The sequence below is a fragment of the Bos taurus genome, chromosome 1, assembly GCF_002263795.3.
Source record: "Bos taurus isolate L1 Dominette 01449 registration number 42190680 breed Hereford chromosome 1, ARS-UCD2.0, whole genome shotgun sequence".
NCBI lineage: Eukaryota > Metazoa > Chordata > Mammalia > Artiodactyla > Bovidae > Bos > Bos taurus.
The window spans coordinates 132,850,936-132,875,715 of NC_037328.1; the positions used below are offsets into that span (position 1 = coordinate 132,850,936).

Sequence of the window (24,780 nt, forward strand, 5' to 3'; positions counted from 1 at the left end):
TTTTAAAGGGTGCAAATGAACAATCTGCAAGACAGAAATAGTTACAGAAGCAGAAAACAAACATGGTTACCAGAAAGTTGAGGCGGATAGATTGGAAGATTGGGATTGGCATATACACACCGCTGTATATAACATAGATAACTAATAATGGCCTACTGTAAAGGACAGGAAACTACTTAGTACTCTTTAATGGCCTATATGAGAAAAGAATCTTAAAAAAAAGTGGATATATATATATATATATATATATGGCTCACTTTGCTGTACACCTGAATTAACACAACACTGTAAATCAACTATACTCCAATAAAAATTAAAAATTAAAATTTATGCAGAATTTCATGCATATGTTATAAAGACAGTATAGCATAGTGCTTAAGAGCATAAACCTTGAAGTCAGACTGCCTGGGTTCATATCTTGGGTCTACTACTAATTGAGTAGTTTGAAAAGTTATTTATAACTGTGCCCTACATATAGAAAATACTTAATAAATTGTTTGCTACTACCTTTATAGTAATTAGAAATTTTTAGGGAAAAGCATTAGATAAGGGAAATTTGTTCAACTAAATATTCAAATTAGTTGAATTAAGTTACACATTAAGGTATATAACATTATAAAGTTGCTATAATCAAAACAGCATGGCTTTATAACACTGAAACTTAAGAATCCAGAAATATTAATAGATCAAAGTATATAGGAGCATCTAAAACATGTTAAAAGGTGACATTTCAAATAAACCAAGGAAAGCTGATTTTCTTCAACAATGGTGGGGGCATCATTGAGTGCTCCTCTGGTGGGAGTAAACAGACCCATACCTGATATTAATACTATCAGCAGAATAAATTTCAGATAGATAAGAGATGTAAAAGCAAGCAACAGAAACAGAGAAGAAAATACACTTCTTTGATCTCTGGGAGAAAGGAGCTCTTTGAAAGCAATGCAAGAAACCCAAAAGACTTTTTTCTTTTTAATTTATATGAGATGATAGATAATAGCTAAACTTAACTATGGTGATCATTTCACAATGTAAGTAAATTAAATCATTGTGTAGTACAACTGAAATCTGTATGGTATTGTATGTCACTTATCTCTCAAAAAAACAAATAAATAAAAATCCTGGAAAGCAAAGAGAGAAATCTGAAAGTCAGAAAACAAATCAGTATAGATATGACTCTGTAAAGGTTAACTATTTCTGACAAAATATACCATGAGGAGTTCTAAAACCAAAAGAACAAACTGTGAGAAAATATTTGCATCATTTAAGACAAAGTTAATGCTACTAAAATATAAGAATCCAAGAAACATGTATAACAATAGAAAAGTTAGTAGAGAATAAACAGAAAAATCTCCAAAAAAATTTAATAAACAAGAAAATGCACTCCACTAATTATGCAGGAGCAAAATAAGAAATAGCACTTTAAGTGATTGGATTGGCAAAAATTAAAGGAACTTATAACATCCAGTGTTGGCAGGGATAAAAGGAATCAAATATTGTCATCATTGCAGTTGGAGGTGTGGATTGCAGTAAGTAACCTTATTGATTTGTCAGTACCAAGATTTTAACCTTTGACTCATTATTCCCTCTCTTGACATTTATTCTGCTGAAATAGAAGTGTTAGTTACATAATGTGTGTATTTATGATACTTGTTATTGAATTTTTTATAAATGTGACAAGAATTTGGGGAAAATTTGAGTGAATGTTAATAGAGCAGGTTGGATAAACTGTGAAACACAAACTATGTAATAACTTGTAATTATTTAAGGTAATTATTCATATACGTCATATCACTTGAAAGATACTCAGAATCTATTAATTTTTTTTTTACTAAAAAAAGAAAAATATATGTAAACTTTGAAATGATATAGACGGAAAATTTTGGCATTGCCCAATTCAGAAGTATGATATTACAAGAGATTAGGTATTAGAAGAAACCAGAGGTTGTCCTTTTTTTCTTTACTTTGTGTATCTCTTTCTTATTTGATTTATGACAGATACATATTATTGAAAAGATAAAAAGGACAAAGAATAGAACTTAACCTTAGTCTTTAAGTAATAGTGTGCAGGTTTTTTTTTATATTGTGTGCATTTTTGATATGTGGCTATTATAAAACTATCTACTTATGCTAATGTGTTTTGTTTGACTTTAGCAATGTCCGACCGTCAGGAGAGTGCTCTTATAGAGCTCATGGTTTGTACAATTCGTCAAGCTGCTGAGGCACATCCTCCAGTGGGAAGGGGTACCGGCAAGAGAGTAAGTTGGCCTTACATACTTTTACCAGACCCACTCCCACAACATACATCTTAAATTAATAGGATTAGAACTAACAATAGAAAGGTCTTAAGATAACAAGATTAGTCAGAAGGTTCTTGTTAAGGAGAAACATGTCCTCAAGCAAGATACATTGTTATATTGACTAAGACAAAGCAATGTAGAAAAAGTTTGTCCTTTTCTCCTCCTTGAGAGCCCCTGACCCCTTCTTCCTCAAGGGCTCTGGACCCCTTCCTCCTTGAAGACCCCAGACTCTTTATCAACGTTCCTAAGGATTAGATCTTTCATTGTTATTCCAGATGAATTGAGATGATCACAGATGGAAAGACTAACTCTGGTAGTGTGAAGAAGTAGGCAATTCCCTTCCTCTTCCCCACCCCCACCCCCGCAAAAAAAGGAATGAAACTGGAAAAAATATCAAAACCCATATCAGGGCTCTGGAAATTCACCACAGATTTAAAAAAAAAAAAAAAATTGAGAAGTATTTCTAGGCATATCTTAGAGATATTGTAGGTTGAGTTCCAGACCACTACAATAAAGCAAATATTGCAGTAAAGCCAGGCACATGATTTTTTTCTTTTCTCAATGCATATAAAAGTTGTATTGACACTATACAATAGTCTATTAAGTGTACAATGCCTTATGCCTAGAAAAACGATGTACATACCTTAATTTAAAAATACTTTATTGCTTAAAGAAAAACACAATAATCTGAGCTTTCAGAAAGTTAGAGTCTTTTTGCTGGTGGCAATTTCTTAAAGTTAGACAATGATGAAGTTTACCTCATTGGTGGACTTTTCCTTTTGAAAACTGGTTCTCAGTAGCATGTAATGCTGTCTGATAGCATTTGACCTACAGCAGAAGTCTTTCAGAACTGAAGTCAGTCCTCTCAAACCCTGCCACTGCGTATCAACTAAGTATGTGTCATATTCTAAATTCTTGATTGTCATTTCAACAATCATCACAGCATTTTCACCATGAGTAGATTACATCTCTAGGAACCACTTCCTTTGCTCACCCATAAGAAGCAACTCCTCATCTGTTAAAGTGTTTGTCATGAGGTTTATACATATTCAGACTCCACTTTGAATTCTTTCTCTTGTTATTTCCTGCACATCTGTAGTTTCTTCCTCCACAGAACTCCTTGTATTTCTCAAAGTCATTCATAAGAGTTGAAATCAACTTCTTCAAAAATCCTATTAATGTTGATATTTTGACCTCTTCTCCTTGAATCATGAATATTTTTAGTGCCATCTAGAATGCTGAATCCTTTTTAGAAAGTTTCCAATGGACTTTGCTCAGATTCCTCAGACGAGTCACTGTCTATGGCAGCTATAGCCTTACAACATTTTTCTTAACTAGTAAAAGTTGAAAGTCGAAATTACTCCTTGATCCATGGGGCTGCAAAATGAATATTGTGTTAGGCGGCATGAAAACATTATTCTCTTTGTGCATCTCCGTCATTACTCTTGGGTGACCAGATGCATTGTCAGTGAGCAGTCATATTTTGAAAGGGATCTTTTTTTTGAGCTGTAGATCTCAACAGTGGGCTTAAAATACTTGCCAAACCACCAGCTCCGGGAGTTGGTGATAGACAGGGAAGCCTGGCATGCTGCAGTCCATGGAGTCACAAAGAGTCAGACACGACTGAGCAACAGAACTGAACTGAAACCACATTGTAAACAGATGTGCTATCATCCAGACTTTGTTGTCGCATTGATAGAGCATAGGCAGGTTAGATTTAGCATAATTCAAGGGTCCCTTGATCCGTGGGGCTGCAAAATGAATATTGTGATAGGCAGCTCATAGCTCAGTTGGTAAAGAATCTGCCTGCAGTGCAGAAGACCCAGGTTCATTTCCTGGGTTGGGAAGGTCCCCTGGAGAAGGAAATGGCAACCCATTCCAGAATTGTTGCCTGGAGAATCCGATGGACAGTGGATCCTGACAAGCTACAATCCATGGGGTCGCAAGAGTCAGACATGACTTAGCGATTAAACCACCACCATCAAGGAGCCCTAGAACTCTCAGAAAGGCAAATGAACATTGGCTTCAGCTTAAAGTCACACCTGTATAACTATGAAAATCCTAGGTGGCATTTTCTTTTAATATAATGCTATTTTATCTACATTGCAAATCTTTTGTTTAGCGTAGCCACCTTCATTACTTGTCTTAGCTAGATCTAGATAACTTGCTGCAGCTTCTGCATCAGTACTTGCTGCTTCACCTTCAAGTCTTATGTTAGGGAGATGGCTTCTTTTTAAATCTCATGAACTAGATTGCAACTTTTCTCTTGGAGCTTCCTCACTTCTCTCAGCATAGAATTTAAAAGAGGGCCTTGCTTTGAATTAGAATTTGACATAAGGAATTATATATCTGGTTTGCTTTTATCAGATCACTAAAGCTGATTCCATATCCTCCATAAGGTTGTTTCACTTCGTTATTATTTATGTTTTCACTGGAGTAGCACTTTTAATTTCTTTCAAGAACATTTCCGTTGCATTCACAGCTTAGCTAACTGTTTGATGCATGAGGCCTAGTTTCCGACCTGTCTTAACTTTCAGCACTCCTTCCCCATTAAGCTTAATCGTGTCTAGTTTTTGTTATTCAGTTACTAAGTCATGTCACACGCTAGTAAAGTAATGCTCAAAATTCTCCAAGCAAGGCTTCAGCAATACATGAACTGTGAACTTCCATATGTTCAAGCTGGTTTTAGAAAAGGCAGAGGAACCAGAGATCAAATTGCCAACATCCTCTGGATTTTGGAAAAAGCAAGAGAGTTCCAGAAAAGCATCTATTTCTGCTTTATTGACTATGCCAAAGCCTTTGACTGTGTGGATCACAATAAACTGTGGAAAATTCTTCAAGAGATGGGAATACCAGACCACCTGACCTGCCTCTTGAGAAACCTATATGCAGATCAGGAAGCAACAGTAAGAACTGGACATGGAACAACAGACTGGTTCCAAAGAGGAAAAGGAGTATGTCAAGGCTGTATATTGTCACCCTGCTTACTTAACTTATATGCAGAGTACATCATGAGAAACGCTGGGCTAGAAGAAGCACAAGCTGGAATCAAGATTGCCAGGAGAAATATCAATAACCTCAGATATGCAGGTGACACCACCCTTATGGCAGAAAGTGTAGAGGAACTAAAAAGCCTCTTGATGAAAGTGAAAGAGGAGAGTGAAAAAGTTGGCTTAAAGCACAACATTCAGAAAACGAAGATCGTGGCATCTGGTCCCATCACTTCATGGGAAATAGATGGGGAAACAGTGGAAACAGTGTCAGATTTTATTTGGGGGAGCTCCAAAATCACTGCAGATGGTGATTTCAGCCATGAAATTAAAAGACGCTTACTCCTTGGAAGGAAAGTTATGACCAACCTAGATAGCATATTCAAAAGCAGAGACATTACTTTGCCAACACAGGTCTGGCTAGTCAAGGCTATGGTTTTGCCAGTGGTCATGTGTAGATGTGAGAGTTGGACTATAAAGAAAGCTGAGCACCAAAGAATTGATGCTTTTGAACTGTGTTGTTGGAGAAGACTTTTGAGAGTCCCTTGGACTGCAAGGAGATCCAACCAGTCCATCCTAAAGGAGATCAGTCCTGGGTGTTCTTTGCAAGGAGTGATGCTGAAGCTGAAACTCCAATACTTTGGTCACCTCATGTGAAGAGTTGACTCATTGGAAAACTCTGATGCTGGGACAAATTGGGGGCAGGAGGAGAAGGGGACGACAGAGGATGAGATGGCTGGGTAGCATCATCGACTCGATGGACATGAGTTTGTGTGAACTCTGGGAGTTGGTGATAGACAGGGAGGCCTGGTGTGCTCAATTCATGGGGTTGCAAAGAGTCGGACATGCCTGAGCAACTGAACTGAAGTCATGTCCAAGTCTTTGAGACCCCATGGACTGTAGCACACCAGGCTTCCCTGTGTGTTTGCTCAAACGCATGTCCATTGAGTCTGTCATGCCATCCAACCATCTCGTCCTCTGTTGTCCCTTTCTCTTCCTGCCTTCAGTCTTTCCCAGCGTCAGGGTCCTTTCCAATGAGTCAGCTCTTTGCATCAGGTGACCAAAGTATTAGAGGTTCAGCATCAGCCCTTCCAATGAATATTCAGGGTTGATTTCCTTTAGGATTGACTAGTTTGATCCCCTTTGCTATCCAAGGGACTTTGAAGAGTCTTCTCCAGCACACAGTTCAAACACATCAGTTCTTTGAGGTTCAGACTTCTTTATGATCCAACTCTCACATCTGTCCATGACTGTTGAAAAACTCAGAGCTTTGACTATTCGGACCTTTGTCACCAAACTGATGTCTCTGCTTTTTAATATGCTATCTGGGATTTCTTTGGAAGGTATGATGCTAAAGCTGAAACTCCAGTACTTTGGCCACCTCATGTGAAGAGTTGACTCATTGAAAAAGACTCTGATGCTAGGAAGGATTGGGGGCAGGAGGAGAAGGGGATGACAGAGGATGAGATGGCTGGATGATATCACTGACTCGATGGACGTTGAGTCTGGGTGAACTCTGGCAGTTGGTGATGGACAGGGAGGCCTGGCGTGCTGCAGTTCATGGGGTCGCAAACAGTCGGACACGACTGAGTGACTGAACTAAACTGAACTGATCTAGGTTTCTCATAGCTTTTCTTCCAAGGAGCAAGCATCTTTTAAAATCATGGCTGCAGCCACCATCCGCAGTGATTTTGGAGCCCAAGAAAATAAAGTCTGTCACTGTTTCCATTGTTTCCCCATATATTTACCATGAAGTGATATTACCAGATGCCATGATCTAATTTTTTGAATGCCGAGTTTTAATCTAGCTTTTTCATCCTCCTCTTTCACCTGCGTCAAGGTTTTGATTTGCAGTGAGAGATGTGTGATGAAGCTTTTCACCTGAACACTTAAGAGGCTTATTAGGGGTTAGTAGGGTTATTAATTTTAATATTGTTGAGTCTCAGGGAGTAGGGAAGCCTGAGGAAAGGGAGAAAGAGGGGAAAACAGCTAGTTAGTGGAGCATCAGTGAGACACAGCATTCATCGAGTAAGTTCCCCATTTTATATGGGCATGGTTTCTGGCACCCCAAAACAAGTTAAGTGGTAACATCAAAGATTGTTGTTCACACCAGAACAAATCTAATAGTAATGATGAAAAAGTTTGAAGTAGTGCCAGAATTACCAAAATGTGACGCAGAAACACAAAGTGAGCAAATGCTACTGGAAAAATGGCACCAATAGACTTGCTTAGACAGGGTTGTCACAGATTTCCAATTTGGTGGATTTTTTTCTTTAATGCAGTATCTGCAAAATATAATGAGGTGTGCTTATATTCTTGAAAAATTGCTGAAGCTTCAGTTTAAAGCTGTAGGGGGCTACAGCCTTTGCCTAGGATTACAGTGTACACAGCCCACAAGCTTGATTGGTGACATCTCTAATTTTACCAGAATGGCACTGTATGCAAAAACCAGCATACAATTGCTGTCAGAGAGAAAAGGCTCAATATGGGACAAGAGGGAAAAGTCCACAACTTTGTCAACTAGAAACGAAAGAAACACATATAAGAGAAACTTTCACCTGTGACATTCAGAGATTATATCTGCAATTGGCAAGAATAGTGGACCAGCCAAGAATCTAACCATAAAAATACTGGAAACAAGAAAACAGTAAAAAGTTTAATAAACTCTTCATACATCCCTGGCTGATTGGGAAACCTGAGAAAACGCAACAGAAAATAAAAATCAAGAAAACTGACTGAACCTTGAATGTGCTCCCTATGCCACAGCAAATCAGGTCTCAGAGAGGAGTCTTACAAATTTGAAGCATTTGAACACAATCTCTGCCAAATCATTGGCTAACCAGTGATATGTTGAAACACAGAGGAAACTTCCAGAAAGACAGGTTAAAAAAAAAAAAAAAAGAGTAAAATTCCAAACAGAAACCATCTATCATGGGAGAGAGAAAGTTACACAGTTTCAATTAAAGATTAATTTGTTAAAGTGAAACTTAGGAAAATAACTTTGAAATACATAGCTGTTACAAGATACCCCAAAATGTCTGCTTTTCTAGAAAAATTGGAGCCATGCCAAAAAAAAAAAAAAATGACCAGTATAGTGTGAACATACTCAGGGGGGAAAGTAGACAATAGAGATGATTTCTCAGGGGCTTCCCTGGTGGTCCAGTGGTTAAGAATCCACTTGCCAAGTGCTGGGGATACTAATTTGATCCCTATTCAGGGAAGATCCCACATGCCACAGAGCAACTAAGCCCACATGCCTCAACTACTGAAGTCTGAATGCCTAGAGCCTGTGCTCTGCCCCAAGAGAAGCCACCACAATGAGAAGCCCATGCACCACAATGAAGAGTAGTCCTGACTTACAACCAGAGAAAGCCCACGTTCAGCAGTAAAGACCCAGGGCAGGTTAAAGAAAATTAAAATTAATTTAAAATGTAAAAAAAAAAAAGCTTAGAAACAAGAAATGACTTCTCTATAGGCCCAATTGTTGGATTTAACAGATACTTCAGAGCCCTTTTTATAAATGTATTCAAAGACTTATAGGAAAATATGTTCAGAGAATTATAAGAAAATATAGTAACAAGAAATAAGGAGTGAGTAATTTGTTTTTCAAATGCTAATTTATGAGTTGAAAATTACAATAACAAATTTATAATTTATTAGATGAGCTCAACAGATTTTAGATGACAGAAGAAAGAGTGACCATGAAAGATTAATAGAAATTATTCATTTTGAACAAAACAGGGAAAAAGATGAAGAGAAATGGCAGAGCTTAAGAAATGTGTGAAACAACATCAAGTGCACCAGATTTGTATAATGGAGTCCTAGAAAGAAAGGAATGAGAGAAGGAGACAAGAAGGAAAACATTTAAAGGAATATTAGTAATTGCCAGAGACTTCCCAAATTTGGTGAGAAATATTAATCCACAGATCCAAGAAATTTTTTAAAAACCCAAATAGTGTAAACACAGGTCACATTGTTGAAAGACAAAAATGAAAAATCTTGAAAGCAGCAAGTGAAAAAGAACTAATGTGGAGGACAGCAGCAATAGCTTTAATAGTTTGACTTATCAGAAACAGTTAAGGCCAGAAGACAGTAAAATGACAGTCACCAGAAGACAACAAAATTGCCAACCAAGAATTCTAAATTCAGTAAAATTATTTTACAAGTATGAAGGTGAAATGAAAACATTCCTATATAAACAAAGATTGAGAGACATGTTGTTTAAAAGACCTGCCTTTGAAGAAACACTAAAGATGAAAATCCTTTAAGTTGTAAAGAATGGAAACCATAATCCACAGCAAGAAATAGAAAGTACTAGAAATGATAAATATGTGGGTGGACATAAACGGCTGTGTAATTTTTAAAGGGACATGAGATTATTTTAAAGCAATAGTACTAGCATTGTAGTGTTAAGATTGTAATACATATAGACATGTGACAATAGCACAAAGAAGGGTAAAGGAAATAGAACTCTCTTGGAGTAAAATTGCTGTATTTTGTTATAATTAATTCATTATTAATTTGAAGTTGTTTGTAATAAGTTGAAGAGCTATTGATATATTGTAACCTCTAGAACAACCTCTCATACCTAAAAAAGGAGAACAAAATCAACAGAGAAGTTCCAATTGCATGCTGAAGAATGTTTAATTGCAAAGAAGACAACAAAGAATGAAAAGAGGGGAGGAAAAAAAGATACATAGATAACAAATAGCCCAGTGGCTGATACAAATTTAACCGTATTAATAATTTCATTAAATATGAACATAGGGCTTCCCAGGTGGCGCTAGTGGTAAAGAACCTGCATGCCAGTGCAAGAGACTTAAGAGACACAGGTTTGAACCTTGGGTCAAGAAGGTCCCCTGGAGGAGGTCATGGCAACCTGCTCCAGAATCCTGCCTGGAAAATCCCATGGACAAAGAAATCTGGAGGGCTATAGGGTTGCAAAGAGTCAGACATGACTGAAGCGACCTAGCACACCCACATGAATACAGGAAAGATTCCAAAAAGTAAAGACTGAGAAAAGTAGTGACTGGGTACGTAATGATAATAAGCGATTATTGTTTAATATTGGAGATGTAAAGTCTGTTCTTGCATCTTCATCTGTTAAATACATACTTAAATATTAGGGGTGAAATGATATACCAACAATTTGCCTTAAAATGCTACAAATGGGGAAAAAAAAACTTAGAGAAATTGATGAAGCAATGACAGAATGTAATTTTGACTGACAGCCCCTTTGGGCTAATTTCTTGTCATTTTGACATACTACCACTTTTTGAGTGCTTTCTTTTAGAGCAAAATGTTCCAGGCTCACTTTCTTCCTTTACTGCTTATATTAGTAATCTATTGCTATATTTAAAAGAATTGCAGTAGTTGTCCCTTATCCATCATTTCTCTTCCCAAGTTTTAATTACCAGTCAACTATGGTCCAGAATATTCAATGGAAAATTCAAGAATAAACAGTTGATAAGTTTGAAGTTGCATGCTATGCTGAGAAGCATGGTAAAAATTCTGACATCCAGCTTTGTCTCTCTCCATCCTATCCGGAACATGAATCATATCATTGTCAAATGTACTCCACCAGTTAGACACTTCTTATAGGTTACCAAATCTGCTATAATAGTGTTGCTGTGATTGTGTTCAAGTATCCCTTATTGTACTAAATATTGACCTGAATGCACAAGAGTAGTGATGCTGGCATTTTGGATATGTCAAAGAAAAGCCATAACTGCTTCCTATAAGTGAAAAGATGAAAGTTCTAGACTTAACAGGAAGAGAAAAAAGTATGTACTGAGTTTGCAAAGATGTTCGTTAAGAATAAATTTCTGTCTGTGACATTGTGAGGAAGGAAAAGGAAATTTCTGTTTGTTTACTGTCATACATCAAACTGCAAAAGTAATGGCCACAATACTTGATGAATTCTTAGTTAAGATGGAAAAGGCATTAAATTTATATAAAATATTTTGAAAGAGAGAGACCACATTCACATTTTATTGCAGTATATTGTTATAATTGTTCTGTTAGTTACTGTTGTTGATCTCTCACTATGCCTAATTTATCAATTTAACTTTAACATAGGCATGTTCGTGGTGGTAAAAAACACACTATATCAAGGGTTCAGGGCAATTAGCAATTTCAGACATCCACTAGGCATCTTCGAATGTATCCCACACAGTTAAGGGGGACAACTGTACTCCAAACTTCGAGGCTTAAAGGAATAAGTATTCATTGTCTCATATAGTTTCTGTAGGTCAGAAATTTGTGAATGACTTGGCTGTTTTTTACTTTAGAGTCTCTCGTAGGGTTACAGTTAAGATATAGCCAGGGCCTTAACCTCTGGAGTCTTAATATTAAATTTGCTACTTCATAATGGTTTAGTCACATGATTGGTAAGTTAGTGTTTATTGTTGGTAGGAAGCCTTAGATCCTTACCATGTTGACCTCTTAGTAGTACTGTTTCAAGGCTGCAAGCCTCCCCCAGAATGAATGGTGCAAGAGAGAATAAAGTGGACACTTCTATGTCTTTTATGACCTCAAAAGTCATATAGCATAATTCCCACAGTATTCTTTAGGTTACACATGTCAGCCTTATTCATTTTTGGAAGAGATTCTATTAAGGGCATGAATACTAGGAAACCAATGGTCTTTGGGGACCCACGCTGTAGGCTACATTGCCCTAGAATAGGAATCTCCCACGAGCACTAGTTCCTTTTGATAGAGAGTGATATGTAAAAATCAAAATCTTGTCAATAAAGATCAGTTCAGTTCAATCGCTCAGTCACGTCCGACGCTTTGCGACCCCATGGACTGCAGCACGCCAGGCCTCCCCATCCATCACCAACTCTCAGAGTTTACTCAGATTCATGTCCATTGAGTCAGTGATGCCATCCAACCATCTCATCCTCTGTCATCCCCTTCTCATCCCGCCTTCAGTCTTTCCCAGCATCAGGGTCTTTTCCAATGAGTCAGTTCTTCACATCAGGTGGCCAAAGTATTGGAGTTTCAGCTTCAGCATCAGTCCTTCCAATGAATATTCAGGGTTGATTTCCTTTAGGATGGACTGGTTGGACCTCCTTGCAGTCCAAGGGACTCTCAAGAGTCTTCTCCAACACCATAGTTCAAAAGCATCAATTCTTCGGCACTCAGCCTTCTTTATAGTCCAACTCTCACATCCATACATGACTACTGGGAAAACCATAGCTTTGACTAGATGGACCTTTGTTGGCAAAGTAATGTCTCTGCTTTTTAATATGCTATCTAGGTTGGTCATAGCTTTTCTTCCAAGGAGCAAGTGTCTTTTAATTTCATGGCTGCAGTCACCATCTGGAGTGATTTTGGAGCCCAGAAAAGTAAAGTCAGCCACTGTTTCCACTGTTTCCCCATCTATTTGCCATGAAGTGATGGAACTGGATGCCATGATCTTTGTTTTCTGAATGTTGAGTTTTAAGCCAAGTTTTTCACTCTCCTCTTTCACTTTCATCAAGAGGCTCTTTAGTTCTTCACTTTCTGTCATAAGGGTGGTGTCATCTGCATATCTGAGGTTATTGATATTTCTCTTGGCAATCTTGATTCCAGCTTGTGCTTCATCCAGTCAAGCGTTTCTCATGATATACTCAGCATATAAGTTAAATAAGCAGGGTGACAATAATACAGCCTTGACGTATTCCTTTCCCGATTTGGAACCAGTCTGTTGTTCCATGTCCAGTTCAAACTGTTGCTTCTTGACCTGCATACAGGTTTCTCAGGAGGCAGGTCAGGTGGTCTGGTATTCCCATCTCTTGAAGAATTTTCCACAGTTTGTTGTGATTCACTAAGAATACTCATTGCCAATTGGTTATCATTTCTTCTAGGCACCATTGGTATACAGAGCTAAGAAATACATATATTTATATATATACATTGTGCTTAAATCATGCATTCATATTAATATTTCTGACTTAAATTTAGCATAACAGAGTTTTTACCTCTTTGATTTTGTTTTGCATCTTTATTTTTTGGAAATACATAAAAAATTTACTTTGTTAAAAAATCAGAATGTTTAGAGAAGTCTTTTAAATCCTTCCCTCTATACTCCTTTTCTACCTGTATCCAATTTTATTTGTTTTTTTTAATCTCTCCTTCAGTGTTTCATTTTGCAAATATAGATAAATACATGCACAAATACAGGTGCATGTACTTTTATTCTCCATCCTCTTCCCTTTCAATCTCCTATCTGTATAAAAGATAGCATATTATATATGGTGTTCTGTACCTTATATTTTCATTTAGCAGTATATCCTGGGTATTACTACATAACTTTACTTGCAGATTTTTTGTATTTTCTTATGTCTGAATAGGATTTGTTTTGCAGATATACTATTGAGAGTCTTTTTGGTTGTTGCCAGTCTTTTGCTAGATATAATGTGAGGTGAATAATCCTGTATCATTTCATACTTGTACCAAGTTTGTTGGTGGGGTAGATTGCTAAAGTAAGATACCTGGGGCAAAGAAAAAAAGTGTGTACGGTTTTGTTGGATATTTTGAAATTCCCCTTCATAGGTATTATGCCATTTTTGCTCTCCCATCGAAGATTCCGTGAGGATTAAATAAATTCATGTACATAGAGTGCCTGACACAATGACCATTTAATTGAAGATAGCTATTACCCTAAAATCAATATCCTTAGACCTTCATTGTCTAATGAATTTCAAGACTTCTCAATATTCTAAATACATTTCTATATACATATACATTTCATTTTATATGTAGCCCCTTTAATTATTTTGTGCAAAACCAAGCTTGACACTTTGTGGTAGAGCATTCCAAAATATTTATGTTTTAAGAGGTTGAAGAACAGTTGTTGTTCAGTTGCTCAGTTGTGTCCAACTCTTTGAAACCCCATGGACTGTAGCACGCCAGGGTTCCCTGTCCTTCACCATCTCCTGGATCTTGCTCAAACTCATGTCCATCGAGTCGGTGATGCCATCCAACCACCTCATCCTCTATTGTCCCCTTCTCCTCCTGCCTTCAGTCTTTCCCAGCATTGGTCTTTTCTAATAAGTCTGCTCTTCACATCAGGCGGCCAAAGTATTAGAGCTTCAGCTTCAGCATTAGTCTTCCATTGAATATACAAGGTCGATTTCCTTTAAGATTGACTGGTTTGATCTCCTTGCTGTCTGTGCAAGGGACTCTCAAGAGTTCTCCAGCACCACAGTTCAAAAGCATCAATTCTTGGATGCTCAGCCTTCTTTTTGGTCTAACTCTCACATCCATACATGACTACTGGATAAACCATACCTTTGACTATACAGACCTTTGTTGGCAAAGAAATGTCTCTGCTTTTTAATACACTGTTTAGGTTTGTCATAGCTTTTGTTCCAAGGAGCAAGCGTCTTTTAATTTCATGGCTGCAGTCGCCATCTGCAGTGATTTTGGAGCCCAAGAAAGTAAAGTCTGTCACTATTTACATTGTTTCCCCATCTAATTGCCCTGAAGTGATGGGACCAGATGCCATGATTTTATTGAAAAGCAATAAAGCCCCTGAAAGAACAATTAAATAGGACATCCTATTCTTTCATATGTTATCAGACATTGAGGTTTACATTTATAAAGTAGCAGTTTATATTGGAATGTTTCTGTCCTGTAAAATCATTCAAAATTATGGTGGCATATTCCTTCAAACTGCAGAATACTTTGGGAAAGTAATTATCCTCACTGAGCCTGCATTTTAATGTTTTATTTTTGGAACCACCTATGGTTTAATTTAGTTGAGTACAGGTTAAGGTGAAGGGCTCTAGTCTGCTCAGTGAGCACAGGCTATACCCCTCTGTCTCAAATATTGTAACTGGTTTTTTAGAAATGTTTTTGTTTTGATCTAAACAAGTAATAATTTATCTAAAATAAGTAGCTATTTAATAAAGGAAGAGTACATGTTTGTTAGTAATTTGAGTAAAACTAGATACATTTATTTTAGTCATTTGTTAAGCTTTTCTGCAAATTCTGTTAAATTATCTGCCAGTGCTTCATCATCTTTGTAACAGTCTAGATTTCTAAATTAGTACATGACACTTATTCTTTACACATGTAAATTTATTTCTAGGTGCTAACTGCCAAAGAAAGGAAAACTCAAATTGATGACAGAAACAAATTGACTGAGCATTTTATTATCACACTGCCGATGTTGCTGTCAAAGGTACAGTTTCCATTTTCAGTCTTGTGATAGTATGCCACCAAATTTGCTTTACTACACTATACTATTAAAGTAGTTACATGTTTTTCTTTGCTTCTTCTTCTAGTATTCTGCAGATGCAGAGAAGGTAGCAAACTTGCTACAAATCCCACAGTATTTTGATCTAGAAATTTATAGCACAGGTAGAATGGAAAAGGTAAGAAACTGTAAAATTGAAATTCTACTATTATAATCTGTTTTATTACCTGGATTATTTTATTTTCATGTAATTTATAGGCTTATTATGTGACAGATGCTTAGTTTTGTTTTTTGTTATTAATCTAAATATCATAGTTTTTTTTCCTCTGCAGCATCTAGACGCTTTATTAAAACAGATTAAATTTGTTGTGGAGAAACATGTAGAATCAGATGTTCTGGAAGCCTGCAGTAAAACCTATAGCATCTTATGCAGTGAAGAGTATACCATCCAGAACAGAGTTGACATAGCTCGAAGCCAACTGATTGATGAGTTTGTAGATCGATTCAATCATTCTGTGGAAGATCTATTGCAAGAGGTTGGTTTTAAAGTTAATGTATACATATAATAATTTTGGCTAATAATTATTCAAGGTAGCTGAGTTTGTAAATTTTTCCATTTTAAAAATGAAATTTAGTAGAATTCTCTTAACGGTTTCACAGCCTGGCAGCATTATTGCAGTTCATTTTATAAAGATCAGCCTTAGTTACACTTTATTTTTATTTTAAAAAACCTGTTTCATAACGGGCAGATTTTTTTGTTTTTTTCTTTTAAGGAAATTCTTTTTAAGGCCAGCTTTTTAGCTCATGTTTATTTCATCTTCTATTCCTGGAATCTAATTTGCATTTTAATATTACTGAACTATTATGATGTACTAGTGAATAGAACATGAAAATAAAGTGTGCTAATAAAGAATGGCTGCTCACCAGTGGTGTGCCTAGGAAAGCAGCAAGCACCTCCAACTGGTTACTTTTATGATTATTTCTGTGATTCCTGAGTGTTGCCATCTTCCTTCAATCTATATAAGGCAACCTGGAATTCCCACAGCTTTGTATGTCCTGACACCCAGGCTCATACGATTTCTTTTTAATCCCTTTAATCAATTTTCCCCTATTTTTAATTTTAACTTTTAATTTTTTAACCTGTTTTAAAATTTTCCTTGTGATTTTGCAGTTACACATGTAAGTGACAGTCAGTAAAATGTTTGAAATAACCATTAAAATCTTTAAAGTATATGTCCTTCCACTCCGCAGTTGCAAGGAATTTATCCTAAGGTATTAATCTGAAAAGGGTACAAAGTCATGTTTATGACATTGTTTAAAATGCAAAAGTGGTCATCTCTGGGTTTTGGACTTACAGGTGTTTATTTTCTGGTATTTTGCTTATTTGTACTTTATCATTTACCAACAGTGAATATGTACTTTTTGTATAATTTAAAAGAATTTTTCTTTATATGGTATGTATTAATACACGTTCATGTGAATTTGAGGATGAGTAAAATTTATGGTAGTGAGGTGCTATCTGCTTTCTGTTTATAGGGAGAAGAAGCTGATGATGATGATATTTACAATGTTCTTTCTACATTAAAGCGGTTAACCTCTTTTCACAAGTATGTCATTTTATTTAAAGTAGATTTAGTGAATATCCTATATTAGTTAACATAAAACAAACTGATTGTAATGTTTAACATCTGAGTAACAATGGGAAATTTTAGAGAAATATTGAGATCTAAATATTTTTATTATTCAGATTTTCTCAGGATAAATTTTGCGTTATTTGATTACTTACGGAGTAAGATTTATCTTTCAGCATGGTGAATATACACTGTACACTGTAAAAACTTGAAGATAATTAGTTTTATTAACAAATTAGATGGGCTTATTCTGTAAGCTAGAGTTTTGTAGGTATAATTTTCAGTTCATAGATCTTAGAAAGCTTGCTAAATAAGAATCACAATTTGACAAAAGCCATAAAAGTTATTTCCATATGCTTTTTTCCCTGAATTGTTCTTGTTTGTCTGTTTATTATTGTGTTCTTACTGTGTAGACAGAACAGTTGGATTTGAGTAAGGTAAAAAGGTTTCATATCAGTGAAATAGGTATCGTTTTCAAATTCTACTTTACATATCCGTTGTAATGAGACATGCTTATCTTCTCCATAAAGAGGGGGAAGTAAAATTTTGTTGTGAAAAAGAATATTTAGGTATAGCTCTTACTTTAATGAATACTTCAGAGTCATTTCAAAAGCACTGTCTAAAATCTAAGCCTTTTCTATATACACAAGTACATTTTTAGAATTCCATGGAGAAACAGACTCATATCTGAAAAAATATTTTGACATCTGAAAATAAAAGTTGACAACCAGTGTCAAAACTCCTTTTCAAGAAAATATTTTGATACTTGAAAATAAAAGTTGACAGCCAGTAATCATACTGTTTTTAGTAGTAGAGCTCATGAGAATTTAGTGTCAGTCTTACCTCATTCAGAAGTCCTCAGCCCATATAGACAGCTGCACTAAAGTTTTTGAACTGTGCTATATTTCCCTTACCCTGACTTTGTCTTTCATGTCTTTTGTTATCTCCGTCTTGTGATGATTACAGATCTCTTTCAAAAATATGCATGTATTTATACTTTGAAATTATAAATGAATTTGTTTAAATATGCTTTAAAATATACTAGAAAGAATGGTAACTTAAACATATGAAGTTTTATTATTATTGACTTCTCTTAATGAATTCCTAATATCAGCGTCTACTCTTTTTCTCTACCCACCTCTGTCCTCTTCTCTCCCTCTCATTCCCCTCTTCCCTCTTTTTTTCATTTCTCTCTCTCTCTCTCTCTCTCTCTGTCTCTCCCCCTCTTTCTCTTTTTCCTTCTAAGTTTGGAGACTTGAACATTTCCTTATGGAACTTTTACACTTCTACTGGAAAATGAGATTATGTTATTTTCCCCCACTGAAACTGAGCTCAACAAATTTAAACTTTACTCCACTCTAGAATAAAGTTAATGCATCTTTGTTTATTTTAGCGCTCATGATCTCACAAAATGGGATCTATTTGGTAATTGCTACAGATTATTGAAGACTGGAATTGAACATGGAGCTATGCCAGAGCAGGTAGGAGTTTATCATTATTCCTTCCATGTCGTTTTATTTATTTATTTGCTTATTTATTTTGGCTGTGCTGGATCTTAGTTGCAGCTTGCAACTCCATTGCAGGATGCATATGGGATTTAGTTTCCCAACCAGGGATCAAACACAGCCCTCCTGCATTGGGAGCACAAAGTCTTACCCACTGGACCACCAGCAAAGTCCTTCTGTGTCATTTTAGAAAGCTAAGCTTTTCTGAGATCATGTAGGATTATCAAAAGCCTTTCATGGAAACATAGTTGACCATGAAAGGCTTTTGATAATCCTACAACTCTTAAATGCAGCCACCTCCTTTGAGAATTATCACCTTAGTGATTGAGTGTTACAGATAGGTATATTTTACCTTCAGATTTGAACAGAAAAAAATAGAAAAAGTTTGCTATAATGTAGCAGAAGTTTAATATGAATAATTTTGAAGTAAGTATTGTTGCTCTTTTAGGGAAAATACCATTAATTAATCTAGAAGCAATTTCAAAACTTGATCAATGTAATATAATGAAAATTTCTGATCATGCGTGTTTCAGGCACTGTTCTAGGTATTGATAAGAGTAAGCCTTAGATATGGCTTAGTTTTTGTGGAGGAATCATAGTTAAATAAGTTTAGAGGCTTTTAGCAGATTTTAGACTTTTTTGTATTTATATGTAAGTTGGAGTGAAAAAGTGTCTTTAGTCTGAAAGAGATTCTGTCAGTTATCACACAGAGAATTAAGAATATAATACTTCTATATGAGAATTAAGTTGTGAGTTATTAATTAGCAATTATAATTACTGCTAATTAACAGTAACAATCTGTTGTTAAGAAGTAAGAGTTATTTTGTACATTGCAGACACTCATTCATATAGACCAAAATATTAATACTATCCCTGTGGTTAGGTACAGATGATGTTTAAGGGTGAGTTCATCCATTCCTGTTTTGATAATATGGAATTCTTAGATGACACTTCATTATACTAAAGCAATAAGAATGTCAATAGATGTAACAATTAATTATTAATTCACGTTAAAACTTAATTGCAGAAACCATGCTTTATTATTGCTATGATTAACTCTTAAGTTGTCTTTGATCTCCACTTTGTAGGCACTGTTAATAATAAATATCCCTGATTGTATTAGATGTTTTATTACAGTTTGTGCGAAAATGTTGAATATTTGACCCCTTGTTTGTTCTTCATTTATTGTTGACTCTTCCAGCTTTCATCCCTTTTTATCTCAGACTTTTCAATAGCCTAAATGCAATTCACTGATACTCTAAGCTGTGCTTCAGAGTTGAAATGATAGAGTTAAGATAATCTTTTTTTGGTCTACTTATTTTCCTCAAGAAGAGAATAGGAATAGCACTTTGCTGTTTTATCTGGAGATTATAACTATGTCTAAATTTATTTTTAATTCTCAATACCATAATTTCTTAGTGGTCTTTTTAAATTTTATTTATTTATAATTGAATGATAATTGCTTTATAATCATTATCATTTTTTGTTTTAGATGTCACTTGTTATAGTCTCACAATATTTTTTGGTGATTATGCTGGTTTTCTGTTATTTATTTGTACTACATATGCATTATTTACCCCCATCTTATTTTAATTTCTTTGAGTAAAAGAACATATTTATGTGACATTTGCTTTAGCTTTGTTAACTTCTTAGACACATTCTTTAAACTCTCATCATGTGTATACATTTTGAGTACATCATTACTAGATTGTACTCATATTCATTTTAGCAATTAGAAATTATTTAGCATTTAACAGCTCTTAGAAACATGTCTTTAGATACCCAGTATTGAAAATCCAAAACGTGAATTCAGTCATTTCTTCATAGGACCGTGAAAAAAAAAAAAGTAGAAGTGTTAGTCGCTTAGTTGTGTCCAACTGTTTGCGACCCCATAACTGTAGCTTGCCAGGCTCTTCTGTCCATGAAATTCTGTCCATTCTGTCCATGAACTTCCCCAGGCGAGAATACTGGAGTGTGCAGCCATTGCCATGCAAGCTTGCTTTTTTAGATTCCAGTTCTGTTCCTTTCAGAATCCAAAATATATATCAAAAAACTACCACAGTGTGTACTATTATTAAACCTCAGTTATGCTTAACATTTTGAAGATAGACTAAAATTTATTTACCAGCTGTTTCGTGGAACTGTATTGTTCTTTTATGGTTGACTGTTCATTTTCTATGGTAACCATTTCAATGAGAAGTTTTACAGTCCCACTCTTTGAGATTAACTGAATTCTTTTTTTCCTTCCTCTTTCCATGATCTCATTTCAGTGCTATTTTAACTATTACAGTACAATATGTAAAACCAAATTTTAAAAAATCTAGCTGTTCATAAAATACGTTTTTAAAGTTGAATTATAAAAAAAGTTATAATAGAAAAATTAACTTGTTTCCTTCAGTTCATCAGCTATTTCCCATAGTTGCACACTCACGTTTGCACTTGCTGTGTCCCTCTTTCTCTCTTCTCCCCATATAATAATATGCATGTTAAAAATAAATATTAATAATACTCTAGAATTTTTCTCTAGCCCTGGATCCAAGTCATAATAATGCATTACATTTTTGTAATATCTTTGGTGTTTTTTTTGGTCTTCTTTAAATCTGAATGGTCATTCTGGCTTGTCTTTTATGACATTTTGAAGAGTACAGACCAGTTATTTTATAGAATGTTCTCCATTTAGTTTTGTGTGATCTACATGTTTAGATTTAGATGATGCATTCTTGGCAGGAATGCTACACAAATGATACTCTGTTTTCAGTGAATCACATCAGGAAGCACATGACGTCAGTTTGTTCAGTATTGGTAATAATTAATTTTGATTACTTTAGTAAGTGAGGTCTGCCAAATAACTCCTGTGTAGAGTTGCCATGTTCTTTTTTAATGCGTAAGTAATCTGTGGGAAGATTCCTTAAGACTGTATACAATCCTGTTTCCTATCAAACTTTGACATAATAATTTGAGCATTCATTTATGATTTTGCCTGACTCGTTTATTACTATGATAGTCACAAAATGGTAGCTTAAGTGGTGATTTTCTTTTATTTTATATTTATTTGTTGGCCCTCCGTTGTAAGAAAGAGCTTTTCCTTACTCCCAATAGTTATATACTTATGTGTTTGTTCATTAATTTACCTTTTTAAATTTTAAATTTATTTTTAAAAATTTAGTAGCATAATGGACTTATGGTTTCCTGTTTTATTCCTATTCTGTTCATCTGATTAAAACAGTACTATGATTATTTATTTTGGTGCTCAAATTGTCATAGATTTAGCCAGACAGAATTTCTTTCCAGCCTGCTCCTGTGTGCTTTAAACATCTTTTGGGGCATTAACATACTTTCCGGCTCAAAAATATGTTCCAAGGTCTGTTTAGGCCCCCCTATGCTAATGAATTCTTAACCTATGGAAAACATGAGACTGACTGCAACTCCTTGACACAGTAGTCATTAGCTCGTTTCAGAATTTATTGTAGTATTCATACTTTTTTTTTTTGGTAAAAAAAATGAAGGCAAAAAAAATTAAATATTTAAATTCTTCTTATCCTGTTTTATATTTCTTATTAGTATGTCTGTAAGTTATCTAAAACTCCTCTTAGGCAATATCTAAGAAAAATTAAGTGTTAAAATTCTGCTTTAATACGTAATTCCAAGAATTATCTTACCATATTCTAAAAATTGAAAGCCAATAAAGAAAAATTCATAAGTTATTTTGGTAAATATTTGCTATATAACAATAGTGTGATTATACATATAAAAAAGGAAGTTAATCATGTCAGTAACTTTGGATCTTTCAAGCCATCAGTAATAGAAAATTTTAGTTTTGTGTTTATTATGTACAGTGTACTATTTTAAGTCTTTATATGCATACATTTGTTGAAGCCTCCTGACAACCCTATGGAATATACATCGTTATTCTCATTTTATTATTAAACTGAAGCAAATAGACATTAACTTCCCCAGAGCCTCATAACTGCTTCATACCTTATTAAACCAAGCTTTTAAATTCTTTTCATTGTATTTTCATATTTTCTACTGCTAGTTTGCTACTACTATTTATAGTATCCCATGCCTTCTGATGTTTGTCCCATGTCAAACTCTTATTATTTTGCATTTTTATATTTTTTTCTGAACTTCTTTTGTATTGTTCTAGTGAGAATTATGGGGAGAGATTAGATGCTGATACTTTATCATTGTGAACTGAAAATCAACACCTTTCTTTTTTTTTTTAATTTTGGCTATGCTGAATCTTCACTGCTGCACAGGCTTCTGTATTTGCAGTGAGTGGGAGGGAGCTGCTCTCTAGTTGCAGTGCACGGGCTTTTCATTGTGGTGGATTCTCTTCTTGCGGAGCACAGGATCTATGAGTTTCTAGAAGGTTTCAGTAGTTGCAGTTCTAGACTCTCGAGCACAGACTCAATGGTTATGTGCATGGGCTTAGTTGCTCCTGCACATGTGGGATTTTCCTGAAACAGGGATCAAACTTGTCTCCTGCATTGGTAGGTGGATTCTTTACCACTGAGCTACCAGGGAAGCCCTCAACATATTTCTTTAGACATAACATAGTATATGAGGTTAAGTTTAATTTTAGTCAAGTTATTGCTTATGATTATAATAAAGCTTATTATGTAAATAATGGGACCTTGTTTTCTCTAGAAGTATATGGATGTAGTCATGCTTTCCTTGAAAGACTACATACTTATTTCATTGACTGGGCATAAAAATGTTTTCACTTACCAACTTCTTACTATTCTTTGGGCATGCCATATCAGAACTTTTCGGAACATCTTCACGACCCTTCCACACACATCTTCTTAATTCTGTGGTCCTTATTGACCAAAAATGTGTTTGAGTGTCAGATTCTGGAGGTATAAGGATATCTTGTAAGCAGTGTTTAACCTCAGGAGACTTTTGATCTTTTTAAAAATTCTACCTCCTTAAGTCTCTTCCTGTCATCATTCTGATAGCCCTACTGCCATTTCCTTAGTTTCATCCTTCATATCTTCTCTTGCAGATCATAGTAGTAGCTGCCTATTTTGTCTTAGTAACCTGAGTTTCATCCTCTGTCCAGTCTAGGTTCTATTCCAGTAATTTTCAACTATATGTGTGTGTCAGAAAATGTTATGGAGTTGTTTTTTTGTTGTTGTTGTTGTTTGTAATACTGACATACTTTCAAATACCGTTCTGAGAAAAAATTAGTGTGATCCTTTTGGAAGGTTATTTGTCAGTCTCTTATCAAAATTAAAAGTGGACATACCTTTCATTGAGCTTTAGTAATTTGAGGAATTTAGACTACAGGTATGTACTTGGACATAGGAACAAAGATATTCATTGCAAAATTACTTATAAAAATTTAAAACTTAAAATAATTTTAAATGTCCAGGAACAGAAAACTGGTTATCTATGGAAGGACTGTTTTGACTCTGTATAATACTGTGTAGTCATAATTAAAAGAGTGGGGTTGATATTATTTGTTCTATAATATTCTCTGTGAGAAGAAATTTTATGAAAAAGTCAAGGAACAGAACAATGTAAATTTAAAAGGATGATAAGATTTATATATACATGTTCCTTTTGATTGACAGACTATTTCTGGAATGATACATAAGAAATTAACAATGACTTTAACAGTGGCTTTATTTGTAGTGGTCACAAAACTTAATTTTAAGGGGGTAGGTAATTTAGGAGTTTGGGATTAACATATACACAGTACTATGTATAAAACAGATAACCAACAAGGACCTTCTGTAAAGTACAGGGAACTATACTCAGTATTTCATAATAACCTATAGGGAAAAGAATCTGAAAAATCTGTGTACACACACACACACACACACACACACACGTATGTATTACTGAATCACTTTGCTATATACCTGAAACTAACACAACTTTGTAAATCAACTATACTTCAATAAAAAGAAAAACAAATTATATTGTTACAAATTTTACCAATATACTTACTGCTTTTTAAGTTTAAAAACCAGCTGTTTAAGACCAGTAGGGTAAAGGTATGGGGGAGGGGCAAGATAAGGGTATAGAATTGATACAAACTACAATGTGTAAAAGCCAGTTGTTTAGTAGTAAACACTGGCAAATGAAACTTTAGAAATATGTGCCATTTACAATAGCACCAAAAGACACAAAATGCTTAGGTATAAATCCAACAAAATATGT

At 35.1% G+C, this 24,780-nt stretch overlaps 1 protein-coding gene across 4 annotated transcripts in view; it reads left to right on the forward strand.

Annotated features, from left to right (window-relative positions):
• STAG1 (stromal antigen 1) overlaps nt 1-24,780 on the forward strand; it is a 505,017-nt gene that overhangs the window by 431,494 nt on the left and 48,743 nt on the right. For all 4 annotated transcript variants that reach the window (XM_059889103.1, XM_059889102.1, XM_002685052.7 and 1 more), the window contains 6 exons: nt 2,152-2,255; nt 15,366-15,458; nt 15,562-15,651; nt 15,806-16,009; nt 17,010-17,080; nt 18,498-18,585. In XM_059889103.1, the coding sequence (XP_059745086.1) occupies nt 2,152-2,255; nt 15,366-15,458; nt 15,562-15,651; nt 15,806-16,009; nt 17,010-17,080; nt 18,498-18,585 (650 nt within the window). The remainder of the gene's footprint in view (nt 1-2,151; nt 2,256-15,365; nt 15,459-15,561; nt 15,652-15,805; nt 16,010-17,009; nt 17,081-18,497; nt 18,586-24,780) is intronic.